General features: G+C 42.6%; 1 protein-coding gene across 1 annotated transcript in view; it reads right to left on the bottom strand.

Annotated features, from left to right (window-relative positions):
- Positions 1–18936, bottom strand: part of LOC144823827 (uromodulin-like) — a 442286-nt gene that overhangs the window by 259881 nt on the left and 163469 nt on the right. The window contains exon 4 of the mRNA XM_078682688.1: positions 14011–14112. Within this exon, the coding sequence (XP_078538814.1) occupies positions 14011–14112 (102 nt within the window). The remainder of the gene's footprint in view (positions 1–14010; positions 14113–18936) is intronic.

Below are 18936 nucleotides of genomic sequence, written 5' to 3'. Positions count from 1 at the left end.
GGGCACTTATCCTTAGGAGGGGATAAGCTGCATGCTTTTGAATCCCCAGCCCAACCTTCCACTTTGGTCTGAGGGAAGATTTAGGGCTGAGTGCAAAAGAGAGAAAAGCTTAGGAGGAACATGAGCAGTTGACACACCTGAGGAAAGAGGCAGATGAGTTTTAAGAAAAAGTGAACACTGATAGGGAGGAAATACAACGCTCCATTAATAAACTTCAAGATAAGCTAGAGAGGAGGGAGCGGCTGATACATATACGGTCATGAACACAGACCCTAAAGGGAAAGGGTGAGAACTCATATACTGATGACATACTATTGAACACTAAACCAACTGCACCAAAAATAGTGTTTGGGGGACAGCCATGCTAAAGCCATAGACCCCCTTGGAGGCAACCCAAATGACCCACTTACTGCCAGTGTAAAATATTATGAGTGGCTTCATAAAATATGTATTACCTATACCCCCCTCCCTCGAGATGTAGAAATACTATTAAACATAGGATATGGGAGCCGATGGTCTTTAGTAAAAAGTGCATTCCAAAAATAATATGGATGTCACAGAAAATAGATTGATTAATTGGTTAGAGTCTATCAGGGACACAATTAATGGCCTAGCAGTTAAACATGGTGATTTTTCTCATGTAACTGCCACGTTGTAGAAGCCAGGTGAGTCAGTGGCTGATTACATCTTAAGGTACAATGAAGCATTGGATAACAGTGCAGGGGTACCGCGCACCACAGAGGCCTATAAGGTATTGGCTATGCAAACCCTTATGAATGAATTGCTAGCTTCTGTGGCCCACAGTTGTAAACTACACCTCCCTGATTGGTCCACTAAAGGATATCACGAGTTGTGCACGCATCTCATAACTATGGAAAGAGATGGTATTTTTAAGGTAAGGAAGGACATCGCTAAAAATGACAAAGGAATGATGTTGCAGCAAGTACAAAGAGAGGAGGAGCCAGAGGGAATGTACTATGAGGGGGCACAGCAAAGACAGGATAATGGACAAGGATACCAGAGGAGAGACAGGAGTAGGGATTGGTGCTATAATTGCCAGAAGAATGGGAACTGGGTATGTAATTGAAGAAATTATAGAGGTAGAAGGGACTGGAATGAGAGAAGTGACCAGTATGAGTTTGAGTTTGAGTTTAAGGAATTTGTAGAGCGCGCATACACCAAACGGTTTCTTGGCGCTGTGTAAAAATTGCTACTCAGGGGGCAAAAAGATTGAAGGATACGGCAATTTAAGAGGGGAAGGCTTGGGTAAACAGAAAGGTTTTGAGGCCTTTACGGAACAAGGGGTACTGGGAACAGGATCTCAAGTGGAGTGGGAGAGAATTCCAAAAAAGCGGGAGCCGTGGTAGAAAATTTGGAACCTCCCCACTTTTTCCGTTTGAAGCGAGGGACCACAAGGAGATGATGGGTAGCAGAACGCAGTTCTCTAGGGGGAATGTAGTCTTGAATGGCTGTGTTAATGAAGGACGGGGCAGAGCCAGTCCGGGCTTTAAAGATGGTACAGCCAAGCTTGAATAAGGCACGCTGCCGGACAAGGAGCCAGTGAAGGGAAACGAGCAGGGGTGTGACATGTTGTGATTTAGGTAGATTAAAAACCAGTCGAGCGGCCTGGTTTTGAACCAGTTGGAGGCGCCTCACGAGGTACGCAGGCATGCCATGATAAAGGGCATTGCCATAGTCCAGGCGAGACGTCATAGAAATGATGGAAACAGGAATGAAAGATTTGATAGAAATTAGACCCAGCCATCTGTACCACCCATGCCCAGAGACCTGAAGCAGACCCAGCACTACCTGAGGAATCCTTTCCAGGAGCAACATAGATCAGCATAGGACCATGCGGAGAGAGGGATGGGACAAACTGCAGCAACCAGAGGCCAGTGCTTCATGATGAAGGTATCAGAGACACCAGAGGAGTATCCCATGTTTCAAATTAAGGTAGGAGATAAAGAGATCGATTTCCTAATAGACAGTGGTGCATCCCTATCCGCAGTAAGAAACAAGTTGGGTCCTGGTATTTGTGAAACAGTCACTACTATTGCAATAAATGGAATGATGATGCATGAAGAATTGTCAGAACCCCTACCAGTTTCTGTTGATTACTTCACAATGACCCATCAGTTTCTGCTGTCAGCAGATGCGCCCATCAATTTGCTGGGAAGAGACCTCCTCTGTAAATTGCATGCAACATTATATTTTTCACAAAATGGGATTTACTTACAAGTACCTGAGGACAGGTTAGAATTGGCTATTAGAACACTTACTGCTTGCAAATTAAGTGTTATGTGCACCCCCGTCTTGTCTCTCTCTCCAACACGTTACCAATGGACTCCATTACATGGAGATTTTTATGAAAACATGTTTCAAGAACTGTTTAACTACAGCCCTGACATTGAGAGTGAATTGGTCACTCATTTAGTGCAGTTGACATTAGTACCTGGGCCCATACACTGTACTGCAGCATTTTTTACAGGAGCTGTGCCTGAATGGTACGCCTACAGGGCAGAAACATTTGCACTGGATAATGGAGTTGCTTGAGCACACATTATATGTAGGAAAAGAAGGGTGAGCAGTGAGCATTGAACTAGGACCACAGGAAATGAGGTTATTTCAAGTGCCAGATTCTGAACCACATGTATCCATAGCTGTAGCACCAGGTTACTAGCCTAAGGATTTGGGCCCCATGGTCAAACGTCTTCAGGACTTACCTAGAACTAAGGATTTTACATTTCCTTTAGGAATGGTGTCTGTGTTAGGAGATGGAGAAGGGTGGTGTTGGACATTGTGTATGAACAGAAAGGACAGGACTGACGTTTTTGACAAGCTTGAAGGGAATATGGCTTTACAGCTGACTAAAAACAAGGTCCTAGAGCAAGTGAACTTAAAAGTTTTAATGTAAAACACAAAAATGAGGCAGGAATATTAAAAACGTGCCCTCCCCATAAAGGGACAATTAAAGAAAATGCTGAATTACCTTATGACCGTCAGTACAGGCTGTCACCTCAGGCAGAGGAGGGAATACAACCTGTGATTGAATCTCTCTTGCAACAAGGTATCATTAAAAAGACATCCAGCCCCTATCATTCCATTGCCCAAGGGCAATACTGGGCAGTATAGGTTCATACAGGACTTACGACAGATAAACAACATTGTGGTTCCCTTAGCACCTGTTGTGCCTGACACCAATACTATATTATTTTCTATACCTATAGAGGCAGAGTACTTTTCAGTCATTGGTCTCTCCTCTGCGTTTTTCAGTATTAGAGTCCATCCAGAGAACGAGTACCTTTTTGCTTTCACAGTGAAAGATTCACAATTTACTTTCAGAAGACTAGCTCAAGGCTATACTGTCACGGTCTATGCACAGGCAGTAGAGACCTGGATAGCCTACACCTGGAAGGAGGTAGCATCATTTTACAGTACGCTGATGATCTACTCGTGGCATCTCCATCCCTTGAGGCCTGTGAAAAAGACACTGTAGCGCTGCTAAATCACCTCCAGGAGAGAGGACACAAAGCTTCATTATCAAAATTCCAGTGCTGCCAAAAAGAGGTGACTTACCTGGGTTATGTGGTATCCAAAGGTATACGCCGCATATCACCTTACAGGATAAAAATGATTCAGGGCATGCAGCCTCTGTCCACCAAGAAGGGAATGTTGTAATTCCTGGGGATGATGAACTTCTGCCACCAGTGGATCCCTGAGTACAGATCCTATGATGCCATCCTGCGACAATGTACACTACAGGATGCTCCCAACAACATTGTATGGACTAATGAACTTGCAGACTGTTTTAAGAAAATAAATGAAAGATACTTTGTGTACTGTGCCAGCCCTGGGGCTGCCTGATTACAAACTGCCCTTCCATCTCTATGTGTCAGAGCAAAATGGCATTGTAAATGGTGTGCTGACACAGCAGCATGGCTCAGGAAAAAGACCTGTGGCATACTACTCCGTGACTTTGCCTGCAGCAGTAACTGGGCATCCAGCTTGTTTGAGAGCAGTGGCATCATCAGCTGTGATGGTAGAGAAGACGGCTCCCATTGTGTTGGATTCCCTTGTATTGTTTATGTGCCACATTCGGTACAGTTGTTGTTGTCATCTGCAGCAACACATCATTTTTTGGCGGCCAGGCAAAACAGGTTATGAGGTCACTCTGTTGTCTAACACCAATATCACCATTAAAAGATGCCCACCTGTTAATTTGGCAACATTATTACCTCCACTAGGTGATTCAGATGAGACCCCTGACCATGACAGTGTTGAAGTTGTAGAGACATGCCCCACACCCAGACCAGATTTGCAGCAAACACCATTAGAAAAAACTGACTATGAGTGGTACACTGACGGTTCCTACAGCAGACTAACAGACACTGATTAAAGAGAAGGGTTTGCTATAACAACAGTAGACACCATAGTTGAAAGTGCAGCCCTCCCCCTGGCACATCTTCCCAGCAAGCCGAACTGTATGCCCTAACAAGAGAATGCATCCTAGCTGAGGGGAAAAATGATAATATTTACACTGAATCACGTTATGCCTTTGGAGTTGTCCATGATTTTGGCCAGCTGTGGCAGTATTGTGGTTTCATAACAGCAGCAGGATGCCCCATTCAAAATGGCCCCTTAGAGGCAATACTACTACCCAACAGAATATCAGTAATAAAATGTGAGGCACATACAGGAGCTAATACTGAGATAGCCAGAGGTAAAGCGATGGCTGACACAGCAGCAAAAAAGAGCATGTTACAGCCAGTACAGATGGTGCCTTCAAAGGCAAAAAGTATTCCAAAAATACAGCTGATTCAGAGATAATTGTTGCTAGCTGATGTGAAAGAAGCACAATGGTCTGCACCTCCAGAGGAAGAGAGAGTGTGGATTGATGCTGGATGAGAGCCAAATGATGAGGGATTGTGGGTCCACCAAGATAGGAGGCCTGTGGCCCCACGCAGTGTGTTCCTGCCCCTTTCAAGGCTTGCCCGTGGACCCACTCACATGGCTCAAAGAGAGATGAATGCTTTGATTAGACAAGAATGGTTTGCACCAGGGATAACAGCTTTCACTGCACTGTTACCGCCTTGTGTCCTTTTTGGATGGCCCATCCCGACTGGTTGTTTTACTTGCGGCATTATACTGTCTCCTTCATTAGTCGGAAGGCAGTATGTTTTGTCAGGCGCAAGTTGAACAGCTTCAAAGGCGGACAGTGGTCTTAAACCCACGTGCTTGTTAAACAAGCAGCGTCAGAGCAATGGCTATCCCCAACAGCCCTGTGCCTCACATCTCCTGAAGGAGAGGGCAGGGGCGCACAGTCACATGATTGAGTCTTTTTTAATAAGCCGGGACAATGGCAGCAGAGACCTAATGCATCGCAAATCTTTTTTTCTTAGTAAAGTACGTTTATTGCTGTTGTTTGATGAGCCTTGGACATGTGTCAGGGATCCCGATAATGTGGTGCTTCGTTCACTGGCTGCAGACGAAGAACATGACCAACATGTGGCTCTGCAAAAACACTTCTGCAAGAATGACATCAACATTCTGCAAGTGGGTAGTTTGTGTCGACTGGAGGCCATCCTGTGCGGTTGCGGCATAGAGGAGCCTGGGGTGGACCTGCGCTACGTGGTAGTCAATGTGAGTCAACACCTGCTGACTTAGTGGCAAGCCGGTGCGGGTTGTTGTGGACCATTCTGTAGTCACAGCAAAAAATGCAACATGTGAGTTTACAGCATTTTGTGAGCAGCCTGCAAGCAAAGAGGTTGGCATCATGTGCGTTACAGTTGCGTGCCAACTAAGCCCTCCCTTCCCTTTTATAAAATGCTTCCAAACAGCACGCTCTTTTCGTGAGGTTGTCCAAAGTGAAAACTAAATACCTTGTAGAAACAACGCAGTCATTTTCACCATTAATTGCAAATGACCCAGTCTAGCACTGGTGTGCGGGGTACGGGCCCTATATAAATGACTTTAAACTAAGGATGTGGCACAATGAGAGCAGCCAACGTCGAAACTCAGGAACCGGGTTCAAGTCTCGGCAACGGCTCAACATCCTGTGTTTTTGTGCAAATTACTTAATCTCCCCGTGCCTACCAAAAATGAATAGGTTCTTATGTAATGCAACTGGTGCTCATTTAAAGTCAGTCCGATACCTTAGGGTCGAGTTTGCACTATATAGAACAGCCCAAAAAACACTTTTAACTAAAAAGGAATATATCTACCCGCCCCTCCGGCGCCCCCTCCCCCTCCCCTTCCCTGCCGGCTTTGGGACTGGCTAACCAGGTTAGAGTCTTGGCGTCCTCTGGTTTTGTGCAAATCACTTACAACTCTCCGTACCCCACAAATCTACCCCCACCCCAAAGAAAAAAAAGAAAGTGACCTTATGTGATGTAACCGTGCTCATTAGAAAGCGCTCCAATGCCTTCGAGTTGTGTTTGTGCTATTTAAAAGTACAAAAAACATTGGCTGTGTTGGTGTGTAGATCAGGAAGTTATGTGAAATCATGGACCCATCTGTGCTCCTCGAAAGTGATGCACGGTTTTGTGAGCTGCCTGCACGCAAAGAGGTTGGCAGTGCACCCGTGTTACAGTTGCGTGCCAACTAAGCCCTCCCTTCCCTTTTAGAAAATATGTCCAAACGCATACTCTTTTTGTGAGGTTCTTCAAAGTGAAAACTAAATGCCTCGTAGGAAATGTGGTTATTTTCACTATTAATTGCAAATGACCGAGACTAGCACTGGTTTGCAGGGTACGGACCCTATAAAAATAAATTTAAACTGAGGATGTGGCGTAACCAGAGCTGCCAACTTTTTAACTCTGGAACCGGGTTCGAGTCTCCGCGACGGCTCAACATCCTGTGTTTCTGTGCAAATTACTTAATCTCCCCGTGCCTACCAAAAATGAATAGGTTCTTATGTAATGCAACTGGTGCTCATTTAAAGGCACTCAGATACCATCGGATCGAGTTCGCACTATATAAAACTGCAAAAAAACAACCTGTTAACTAAGAATTTATGTGAAATCTTGGGTCCTTGTGCTTCTTGAAAGGGATGCAGGGTGGGCATTAGTACACTCCTGCAGTGGCTGCTCAGTAAGTTTTCACTTTTGAGGAAGTTTATTACTTTTTGGTATTCACAAACTCAGAGTGTAATTTACTACTAAAGACAAGACAATAGTAAGTTCAGCACGACACATGCACAACCAATGGTACTGCAATACCCCCACTTAGAAAATAATGGAGGTAGGGGCTTAAAATAAAACCCAAAAGGAAATAATATTGAATTAAATTATTTCAAATACTTAAAAATAAATACAAACTAATGTTCAAAATATTCAAATAGTATATAGTTTTTAGTTAATTATAAACTATTTTAATAACCTATTTTAATTGTAAAAATTAAATTATTCATTTTATTGAAAAGGATTACATTACTTAAAATAATTCTATACACTACTTTTCATAAGTATTAATGCACATTTTTAGTTTTTTGTTAGGTGGGGACTCATTTTTAATTTGAACTTCAGAAAAATAAATGTAATTTAATTTATTTCCAGTCTTTAGAGTTTTAAAATTGTGCTGCAGCATTTTTATAATATTTTGTTCTACCTTTTGAAAGAAGTATATAGTACAAATTTACATTATTATTTAACATAAAAGATGCAAGGATTTCCGCTCCGGAATATATATCATACAATACTCCTGACTGTAGACAGGCGTTGTGGACTTTCCAACTAAAGGTGACAGATCTGGAAGACCGAAGTAGGCAAAATAATGCCAGTTTGAGTGGTCTGCCAGAAATTAAGAAAGGCCATGATGTCCAGGGCTTTTCAGAAACACTTCCTCCTTTGCTTTAGAAACGCAGAGCTTCTGGTACCCTTGGAATTCGAAAGGGTGTACAGGATGAGAAAGCACCAACCAGGCACATTGAACTGCCCCGGCAGAACATAATGTGTCTCCTGCTCCATGCACAAACAAGGCAGATCCTATGCTTATCATGACAACACTGCCACTTCGCCTTCAAAGGGGGCTCTCAAGCTTTGTTTGCAGACTTTTCATTTGATACACATGTGTTATATAGAAAGTTCATTTTGAGTCACCCTATCTTGAAGCAGAACAGGTTTGTTACGCATTCTTAGAACCAGCTACAATGATTTTGACCATTGATGGATCAACCAGAGAGTTCTCAGATCATCAACTCCTGGAGGACATTCTGGACATGCTTGACCACAAAATGAAGAAAAGAGTGCTGTCCTTCCCCATAGATAATACTGAAGGACCTACTCACACTCAGGACACTGCCTGCACACAAAGCAATTAGATGCATCAGGAAGTAACAGGCTCCAGACACTCACCAGAATATTTGCTGCCCAAACCAAAAAAGGTACTGTCAAAGAGAGAGATAAATCAAGGTCCTCCTTCAAGCCCTAGATGTCTTACCTGCCATCTCTTACCAACTATGTCAGTGCCTTCTGCCTACTGGTATAGTACCAGTGTCTATCTCTGTCCCTCTCCACTGGGTGCCAGCCCATTCACCACTTGCTTTCCCCCTTGATCTAATCCAGTACCCTATGGTCTCCATTGATGAGGGAAAATGGCAAGTCACATGATTAAACTCTTATCTGTGTGGTCCCTCAGTGTACACAGCATCTCTGACCATGTCCAATGCAAGAATATGTAAACATGTCTAGTTTCTACAAAATCAGACATTGCGCTTATACAGGAAACACACATGTACATTGTGGAAACAGACAGGTTAAAGAGAGACTGGGGAGGAAAGATGATCACTGCTGCTGACACTACCCCCACCCCCTTTACCGCAATCTGCTTCCTCATCACTACCTTATGGGAAGTGTGGGCATTCTCTTACATAAACACTTTGCAGCAATGGTGTGCAATACTTGGATTGATCCACTGGGTCATTTTCTATTTGCATGTGTCACGCTCCAATCTCAAATGTGTGTGGTGGGCTCTTTCTATGCACCAACAAGGAGAAAAAGGACTTCTTCTCCAAACTCAATAGACTTTTGAAAGCAATTGGTGATCAAGCGCTCATAGTGGGAGGGGACTGGAACCTCGGCCCAGAAGCCATATTGGACTGATCCGGTCTCATGGATCCTAGACAAGACACGACTAGTGGACTTCTGGAGAGTCACCCACAATACAGGCAGGAACTACACTTTCTTCTCATGACCTCATAATATGTAAGACTGCATTGACTACTTCTTGCTCAGTACCTCCATCCTCCCAAAGGTGTCCTCCTGCTCCATAGGAGTGCAATATTTTTCAACCGATTTTTTAGAACTGGATTTACAACTACAAACCCCTCAGGACAGATTCTGGAGAATGGACACTCAGATATAAAACTCCATGAGGAAAACAGACACTGTACGGTTACCTTCAGTACTATGGGGAACACAACACAGGATCTGCATCCTCCCAACAAGTCCTGTGGGCTGCAGTTAAGGCTTATGTGGGGGGCCTTGCAATTTGGGACTCACCAACGGCCAGGAAACAAAATCAGCAATGTAAAGTTGACCCAGAGGGAGAAATTATAGATCTGACTTGCACATTCCAGTGCACCTACACCAGCGATTGTTCATATACTCATGGTCAAACATGCAGACTCAACTCACCACTTATGTCTGCCGCTGAAAAGATCCTCCTGAGCATCTGGAGTTGTCATTATGACAAGGAGAAAAAGCAAACAGACTACTCGCCTTCCAATTGAAGCAATGGTCTACACAATCCATTGTAACAGTGCTGCAAGGCAGCAAAGGCAGGCTTATTAGTCATCCAAGAGACTTTGTTGTGGAATTTGTTGATTACTATACTATTCTCTACACCTCGAAAGCCTCGATTGATGTTAATCAGGTTCTTCAATTTTTTGGGACCTTCCTATTTTCTGTCTTGCACAAGACAGCCAGACAGACATTGACAGAGAATTCACATATGTAGAAATTAGGGGTGGCAATTAAAGCTATGTCTACTGATAAGACGCCAGGAGTAGACAGATTCCCAATAGAATTTTACAAGATCATGGCCAAACACTCAGCCCCATTGCTGGGGAAACTGTTCCGAGAAGCCACCTCACAGGTGCCAATATTGCTGAACACGAAACTGGGTAGAGATCAATTGAACTGCGAGAATTACAGTCCCATCTCCCTTAGTAACTCGAATGTGAAGGTCCCAGCCACATTTTTGGCTAATAGACTTTAAAAATACATCCTGTCCTCGGTCCACAACAATCAAGTGGGATTTGTTACAGAAAGATCTTGCGCAATCATCTACGGATTCGAGCCCATCTTCTTTTGACTGCTAGAAATGTAAACAACGCACAGATAGACTTTTCCCTTGATGCTGAGAAGGTGATCATGAGAAGTAGTGCTACCTGCACAGGATTCTGGAGAGAATGGGCATAAGATTGACTTTCCTTAGAAGGCCCCAATGGCTATATCATACTGCAATTACATTGATTAGCTGCAACAGCTTTGGCTCACCTCCCTTCAATATTGTCAGAGGAACCAGACAGGTGATCCTACTCTCCAGCCTGCTCTTTATACTGGCTTTAGAACCCCTGGCAGTAGCCATCCGCAGGGCACCTGTCGTGGATGGAATACCAACACCAGTAGGTGACCTCAAGTTGACGCTTTATGTAGATGACATGCTGCTGACCCTAGCCTCTCCTCATGTTTCCATCCCTGCAGTGATGGAGATTGTCAATTGTTTCTCGACCTTTAGCAGTTACCGGCTCAAATGATCCAAAAGTGAAGCTCTTCCCTTGACATCGGTCACAATGATACATAGTCCGAATAACATACAGTTCAGATGGATGCTGACAGGAATGAATTATCTGGGCATTTCGATTCAGGCCAACCCTCATCCTATGGTGACAAGCAATATCCAAGTTCTCATTAACCTATTGCAGAAATGTTAGCATTTACAGATCTTCCTATGGGGTAGAGTCCAAATGATAAAAATGGTGGCTGCCCCTCGTTTCAACTACATTTTCGGCATGCTACTGATACCTGTCCCATTATCACAATTTATTTATTATGAGGATGCCCAACAATCCAGTCCTATTGGGAAGCAGTCTGGGATGTTCTTCAAGTGCACTTACACCCATCACTGGACCTGGCACTCCTGCGTGCAACACATAATGTGGATGGCGTCTCCTCTCATTAGAAATACTGGCTCGACTCCTCTCTGGCAGTGCCAACAATCTGTATCCTGAGCCACTGGAAGTCCACAGCACCACTGACTGTGGAGGAACGAACGAAGGTCGTGGCAGATAGGCATTCCATGAGAGTGTGATTTACAAACTGAATGACCTAATGGAAGTTTTCAGTGAGGTTTGGGGTGCCTTTTTGACTTAAGTCGCTCTATGTTTTGCTGCTTGGTTTCCCCTCTCCACAAAACTTCTCATTTAATATCCAATTGCTTGGATCCTGTTGCTTTCTGTTCCATAGATACAGTTTGATCATTATTGTTTTTTGTTTATTGTTCGGGTCAGTTGTTTCAGACAGTCAAGACATAACACAATATGGCAAAAATTGAATACTTAGATGAATCAGGATTTGACCGTCAAGTGTACTATCTGTAATGTGTAGGATCACTTTATGAATGCTCTTTCTTACATACCACTGTGTAGTTCAAATGTATATACTTCAACGTGTGGTGCTAGTTGCTGCATTTGGACATGGCTGTGTCCAGCACAATTGAAGCACTGCCTACCACTGCTATAGTCCAGAATCCCTGAATGTTGTAGTAATTGCACATCCAGAGTCTGCCATATAAGGGAGTGCAGTGGTTAGCAGGTTGCAATTACAGCACTAGCCGAGTTTCAGAGCATCAATAGGGGGGTAATATACTAACTGTGCATGTTTTACCACACTCGGAGGAGGACATTTGCAGCATTTACCTCCATGATTTGCCCCTGTTTCAACGGGGTAAAACTGTTGCTGGCAAAGCCCAGCAGGATGTGCATTTTGAGCAGAAGGAGTAATACTGATTAGGGCAGAGACTGTGGTTTGAGTGAAAATCCTTGTTAAGGAGAGATTTCTAGCAGGTAAACACTTCCTCCTTCCATATCCCTCCCTCCCGCCTCCCCATGCAGAATTTCCTTATATCCTGTGATTGTTTTCGGTCTGAAATGAAGGCTCTTCTCTGGTTTTTAAGTTCATTCTTTATTGTCTTGTTCTGCTCATCTCTCAGTTATACAAAGTGTGTTCTCCTACTCCGAAGTGCTTTCTCTATGCCGAGGAGTGCAGAGTTTTCAGCTGCAATACATTTGATGTGCAGTTTTTAAAACATTCAATTTTAGCCAAGAAGAGGAGTCTCCCCATCCTCATTGAATGCGCGAACAAATGAATGAATGGCAAGACTTGCTTTATACAGCGCCGAAGCTGAAGGACTAAACTCCTCATTCTAAGTGTAGCATTAATCTAGATTTATGTGGCGATGCGCGAAATCTAAGCTGCAGAATTTGTTGATATCCTGCTTTTACTGCATGCCTTTTACAATCTTCAAAGCATAATCGTGCAGGCATGGGACATTTATGCCGGAGGAGGACAGGGGGCGTGCCAGAAAAAAATATAAAACATGCGGTCGACAAACACACTTGAGGCGAAAGAAAAAAGTAGCGCCATAAAAGGAGGAGGAAAATTTCAAAGGGAGTACTTGGTTCAAGCTCCACTGATAAGAAAACACACAAAGAGAAAGACATACACACAGGAAATAGCATGCTAAAATCAACCGAAAAAAGGAAAACAGAGTGACAATCATACAAACAAATGGAAACCAAGGGAAGCTCAACGCAAGCGTTGTGCAGGTGAAACCTAAAAACGGTAAAAGAGGTAGGGAAGGAGATGGACTAATGGAACTGCGTACTCACCACACAAAACTCACTTGGGAGTTTCATGCAGTGAGATGTCCTAGAACCAAACTGATCACATACACGTACACATGTTCAGTGTTAACATTATCCAGCAAAAGGTTGCCCTTAACCAAGATTGTTCATCTTTTCAAAACAAAGCATACCATAAAGGTGATAGTAAGCACACAACCAGGTTGACGCGAACGCATTCAGACACAGAATTGAAGAGAAATTGGATATTTAAAGTCAAAATACCTCAAGCAACGAATGGGCCGAACATTGTATTCGCTCTCTGCGAGTCTGCAAGTCCTGCATACACATTCTGGCACTAAAAAGCAACTCCGTGAGAGTAACTATGAAATATAAAGCAGTGATCAGATCAGACATTCGTGCTGTGACGTAGAGGCTAGCAGATGAGTCCAGTGGTTAAAATAGCAAGAAATATGTGGCACAGTCAAAGACAATCCAGCCCCTCTGGGCTATTGGGCTAAGGAGGCTCGCCTTAGTCAAAGCATGGGTCAATGATGGAAAGGGACTACTACTTCGATAAACATCCGCAATATGCTATGGGCTTGTGCCAAAAGATGAGGGACAGGAGAGCTCGTAAGCCAACACCAAATAGAGTTCGTCCAAACCAACGGTTGAAGAGGGCTGACCAAAATCCTACATTACTGCAAGCATATGTGCATGTTGTGAGTTGTGTAGTGGTGAATGAATGAATGAAACAGTATTTCTAAAGTGCCTGGTTACCCATGGGCATCTCGCACTATTGCCTGGGTACACACTGAACTATGAGCCGTAATTAAGGAAAGAGTAATGTTTTAATCTGCCTCCGAAAAATAAGGTAGTTAGGTTGGGCACGGATCTGCAGGGGCAGACTGTTCCATAATTGTTGCGTTGACAGAGAGCTAAAGCTATCTCTTGTCAGACCCTGAACGTGTCTTTATACGTAATGCAAATGCATATTGGGAAAATGTAATGGTTTAAACTGTATTGGACTCGTAGACTAATAGTGTTCGAATGCCTTATTCAATGTTGACAATACAAACTTTCATACAATACAAATGTCATTTTAAAATTATTTCATCAAAATATTATATTCAAAGAAGAAATGCAGAGTGAGAGAAATTGAAACTTACTCGCATGTAGATATATGGTTGTATTACATCTGCACTCCGCAATCCCTGTATTGTTATAGCACATCTCATCAACCATACAAGCAGGTTCACAATTCAGCACCTCTGGAATAAAAGAAAACAATAGATGTGAAGCTTGAGTACATTCTGGGATTATTAAGGAACCTTAATATCAACGATGCCAAAGACAACACCAAAACACATTTTAAGTGATATTGGCGCATCTGTCCACCCTCACTTGTGTTATACAAATTTAAAGAAATCTGTTTTAGTCTTCGCACCAACACTAGGCTTGAAAACACAACCTCGCGTTTGTGTAATGAAATGAGATCATCTCACGTTACGGCTTTTTAGTCAATTACCACTAAGCAACACATTAAGTAGTTTCAACAAATAATCAGAAGATAATCTTAAACTACTTCCAACCTTCTCAAATACCCATGTACTGATAAACCAACTGGCATGGCACTTCCATAAAGCAGCGCTTTTGTGTATTCAGTGTGAACGTTTGTTGGCTTTGTACAGTTTTATTTTGGCTGAATTTATCAGGATGAACAGGTTATAGGCCAGGGCCTGAAATTGGACCTCAATTCTTCGTGCCTGCACACAGACCCACATAGCTGGGAGATGATGGGTGGTTGTGCTTGCAACCTTGCACAACGAAGTGCACAATGTCCAAGAGGAAACATTAGATACGGTATTGCCCATAAATCAGAACTAGCTATGAGGTCCCCTATACTTTGACCTCACCAAACACAAAACAACACCCCAATTGATGCAATTTCTTTTATTAAAAAACAACAGACTAAAATACCAACCCAACACTGCCTCCTTAGATGTAAACTTTCGACTCTAATAAGATCTTATAGTTTAAATAACTAATAAATATACTTCTGCATGTTTCTACACATTTTGAACTACTGCAGTTTTTTTTTAAAAGAGACTTGAACTGTTTCTAATATCTTTTTGCAACAAATATTCAACAGGTTTTTAATGTGTTTAATCTTTCACTAGAGGTTCTATTTTCATTCTTCATGTTTGCAAATATGCTGTGCCTTTCATATGAAAGAGCTACGCAACAAGGCTTTAAGGGCCATATGTAGGAAGCCTAATTGCGTTCGCAAATGCTGAAATTCGCAGAATTTCACCATTTGCGATCGCAATTAGGGCAGTGTGCTATGTAGCACACAAAAACCCACATATAAGGAATTGCAAAATTTGCGATTCCTTATTTTGCTATTGCATTTAAGGAATCGCATATTGCGATTCCTGAAATGCAATGTAAGAAGCACCCAAGTTGTGCAACTTTTGGCTTAAGGAATCGCAAAATACCACAAACTTCAGGTTGGTGGTATTTTGCGATTTCTTTGAAAAATTCACTTTTTGGCATTTTTCAAAGTGCCATGTGGGTCACATACATGCCCTTAGGGCATGTATGTGGGCCACATGTGCACACATGTCAATTTCAGGGGGTGCAAAAGGGTGTCCTATTGACACCCTTACAACCCTGAAATTGCATTCTCAATTTGCGATTCGCAAATTGAGAATGTCTTCCCACTCATTCCCATAGGCCTTCTAACCCATAGGAATGACGAGAAGGTATTCCTTATTTGCGAATCGCAATTTGCGATTCGCAAAAAGGAATAGGTGGGATTCGTAATAAAATTTGCTAATCCTACCTACATTTCATTTTGCGATTCTCTAATTGCAATTCCCTAAAAATCGCAATTTGAGAATCGCAAAAGGAAAATTACTTACATATGCCCCTAAGTGATTTGAGGGAAAGGTGATGGTGTGACAATGTATTATATGGGATAAAGTGCCCCCTGAAGCATATAATAAGGATATTACAAGTCACCTCGGAGTTCCATAACCTTATAAAGAACTCGGCGTTCGGTCTCGTTCTTCTATATGGTAATGTAATTCCTCTATGATTTGCAATATACTTATAATGTACAGCAGTACATTTGGATATGGCTGTGTCCGGCACAATTAAAGCACTGCCTACCACTGCTATTGTCCAGAATCTGAGTGTTGAAGTAATTGCATGCCCACAGTTTGCCATATCAGGGAGTGCAGTGATTAGCAGGGCGCACTTACAGCACTAGCTGAGTTTCACTACCCACACTGCCTTTATCCCTTATACAATTCACATGTGACCAAACATACAATCGAAAGCGGTGAATTAACCACATCGATGCCACTGCTTTCCCAACTTAACCAAAAAGAACCAGACTACTGTCTGTGACAGAATCCTCAAGACCAGCTCTTAAAGAGGCTAAAAGTCCAGCCACACTGTAAGACCATTCTAGTGGCCATACTAGTGGCAGAATACATAATAAACATACATTAATAACAAAACATTTGCATGCAAGAAGCCCTATAATCTGTCACCAAGTATAACTCATACATCTTATTGGTGTTTGAAGTTCCTAGTCTGCTGGGTTGGGCAACACGTTCAACCTTAGAATGTTATCATAAAACATGCTGTAATTAAAGGGCTGTTACATTGTACCAAGCGTCACTGAATGAGAAAAACGTGTTCAAGACAAGACAATAAGAACATAATCGTAATAGTAGTAGGTACTTTGTTTTTCCCCAAAAAATATCCCAAACGTTCTCATATGTCTCTAAAGTGAGAGTTTTGAATATTCAATACATACATACATACATAGCACACATTGCAAAGACTCCCTCTTCCAGATGGAGGTTGGTGGTGACTCAATCGAGCAGCAATGTTGGTTGAAGCTTGATCTATAAGTTGTCTGGAGCGGGAATTCAGAATTGACACCATGAATAGTAGCATTTGTCTCCTATTGTCAGGATCAAAGGGCTTTTGCTAGGGGACTTATTATTTGTGCAGAGTGAGGGGCTTGAGAGGAAAGACTGAAAGGAGAAAAGAAAGTGTAAGAAAAGTTAACAGGAGAGGAAACTGAACACTGCAGTTCTTGAAAATACCAGAGCAACGTTCTCAAAACACGCAGAATGCATCTTTCAGAGAAGAGCTGGGCTTGGGCTGAAGCAAATGGGCTCTTTTCCAACTCTATAGCATACAGGTTCCCTGGGCAAACTAATGGAAGCAATGTAAGTCTCATTTTCCCACATAGTTTCATGTATTGTGTTTGCCTTTTTGTGTTTATGTTTTTTACACTGAAACATCATTCTCTCCCAAAAGTGACAGTAAAAATGTCTGGATGGAAATGTCTAGGAGGGTACGAGGCTGTCCCATGAGGTAGACAATGAATAACAATCATCTCTGGGATAAAATAAAAAGTATAGAGCTCGCATTCAGGAAAGGACGGTAGGGTAACTTTGACCAGTTGTGTTCTTTCAGGGCAGATGCATGCCATGCTTAATTTGTAAAAAAAAAAATAATAAGTTTGTGGGCTCAAAGTTTACTTTTGGAGCCCGAGGCCAGCGATATCAAAGGTTGGGTTACCAAATTCCAAGGCTGTGCAGTCTTAATTCCATCTCCAGTCTCTCAAATCTACCAACAGGTTCTCCCTGGCTCTTTATCTATCAAATTATAAGTTATTTTTCAACCATGCTTTCTCTATTTCTCACTGTTTTTATGTCTTCCTATTCCACTTTAATTCCCTCTTTAGTGTTTTTCTTTCTCTTTTCTGGTTCAAAGTTTGCTAAGTTACAATAAGTGCAGGTCCCCAAAAATGAGTGCCGGTGGATCCTATCTGCAACAACAGTCTCAAGTTAAGCACTGGATGTTTGTCTCTTGTCTCCCTTTCGCTCGTACAGGGTGCCAGGCAGGGGAGAGTTTTCACCCATGACTTAATTAGGACTCGCTTAATTAAAGATCGTCCACCTGTGGAACAAGCATTGGCAAGCCAATAGCTCTCCCTTATGCAAGAACTATTGGCTTTGTCAAAGTGGTTTAGCCATGTAGGTGTCTGGTATGAAGCCTTGCTAACTGTTAGTGGTGTAGAGTGGCATAAAGTAGAATGGCATAGAGCAGAGTATAGTATAGTGGAGAGGACAGGAGTGTCGTGGAGTGGTGTAGAGTGTTGTGGATTGTCGTGAAGGGAGTAGAGTAGAATGGAGCGGAGGAGTTTGGAAGGACACAGAGTGAAGGAGAGTGTCGTAGAGTAGAGTGTCGTAGAGTAAAGTGGCATGGAGTGTCGTAAAGTGGAGTAGCATAGTCGGAGATGAGTAGAGTGGAGTGTTGTGGCATAGAGTGGAGTACATTGATTTAGAGAAGAGTGGCACAGAGTGGAGAAAAGTGGTGTGGAATATCATAGAATGGAGTGGCATAGAGTATTGTGAAGTGGCATGCAGGGACTAGAGTGTCATAGAGTTTCCAATAGTTTTGAGCTAATAGGATTTTAAAAAGGTGTTGGTCGAGCTGAGAAGGGTTAAATCATAAATAGAGTGTGATGACTAAAAAGGTGTTTTCCATTTCCGTCTAACTTTAGTGTTATTTGATTACTGTGCACAAAATGTGTCAGATGCTTGGTATATTTAGCTTACTCTTGTTATTATTGCTTTTGTGCAGCTCATTCGTGCAGGTTGTCTGCCTGCGGCAGGCCAATGCGACTGCCAGGCCAAAGAACAAAGTCAACTGCTGAGTTATGCTGCGCACAGCCATATCACGTGTACTCTACCAAATTAGTCTATGTTAGGTGAATGAAATGCTTTATAAAAACACATCAATTCAATAAAAGAAAAGAAAATGTACGTTATGGTTCAGGGACCCCAAAAAAGAAAAAACAATGACATTTCTCAATTATGGTTACTGCCGTGATCCATAACTCGCACATCAGCCATGCATTTCACAACTCGCACTCCAAATGTAAGCATGTCATTTTTGACTCCCTTGCACCAGACATGACCTGTCACTAATAGTGAGGAAGAAGCCTACTAGCCACGCCCTCCAAACCTCCACTAAAGGTCCAACACAAGGCCCGTTTGCTGACA

This window comes from Lissotriton helveticus, chromosome 3_1 (genome assembly GCF_964261635.1).
Source record: "Lissotriton helveticus chromosome 3_1, aLisHel1.1, whole genome shotgun sequence".
NCBI lineage: Eukaryota > Metazoa > Chordata > Amphibia > Caudata > Salamandridae > Lissotriton > Lissotriton helveticus.
This window is presented reverse-complemented; position numbering and strand designations above follow the sequence as displayed.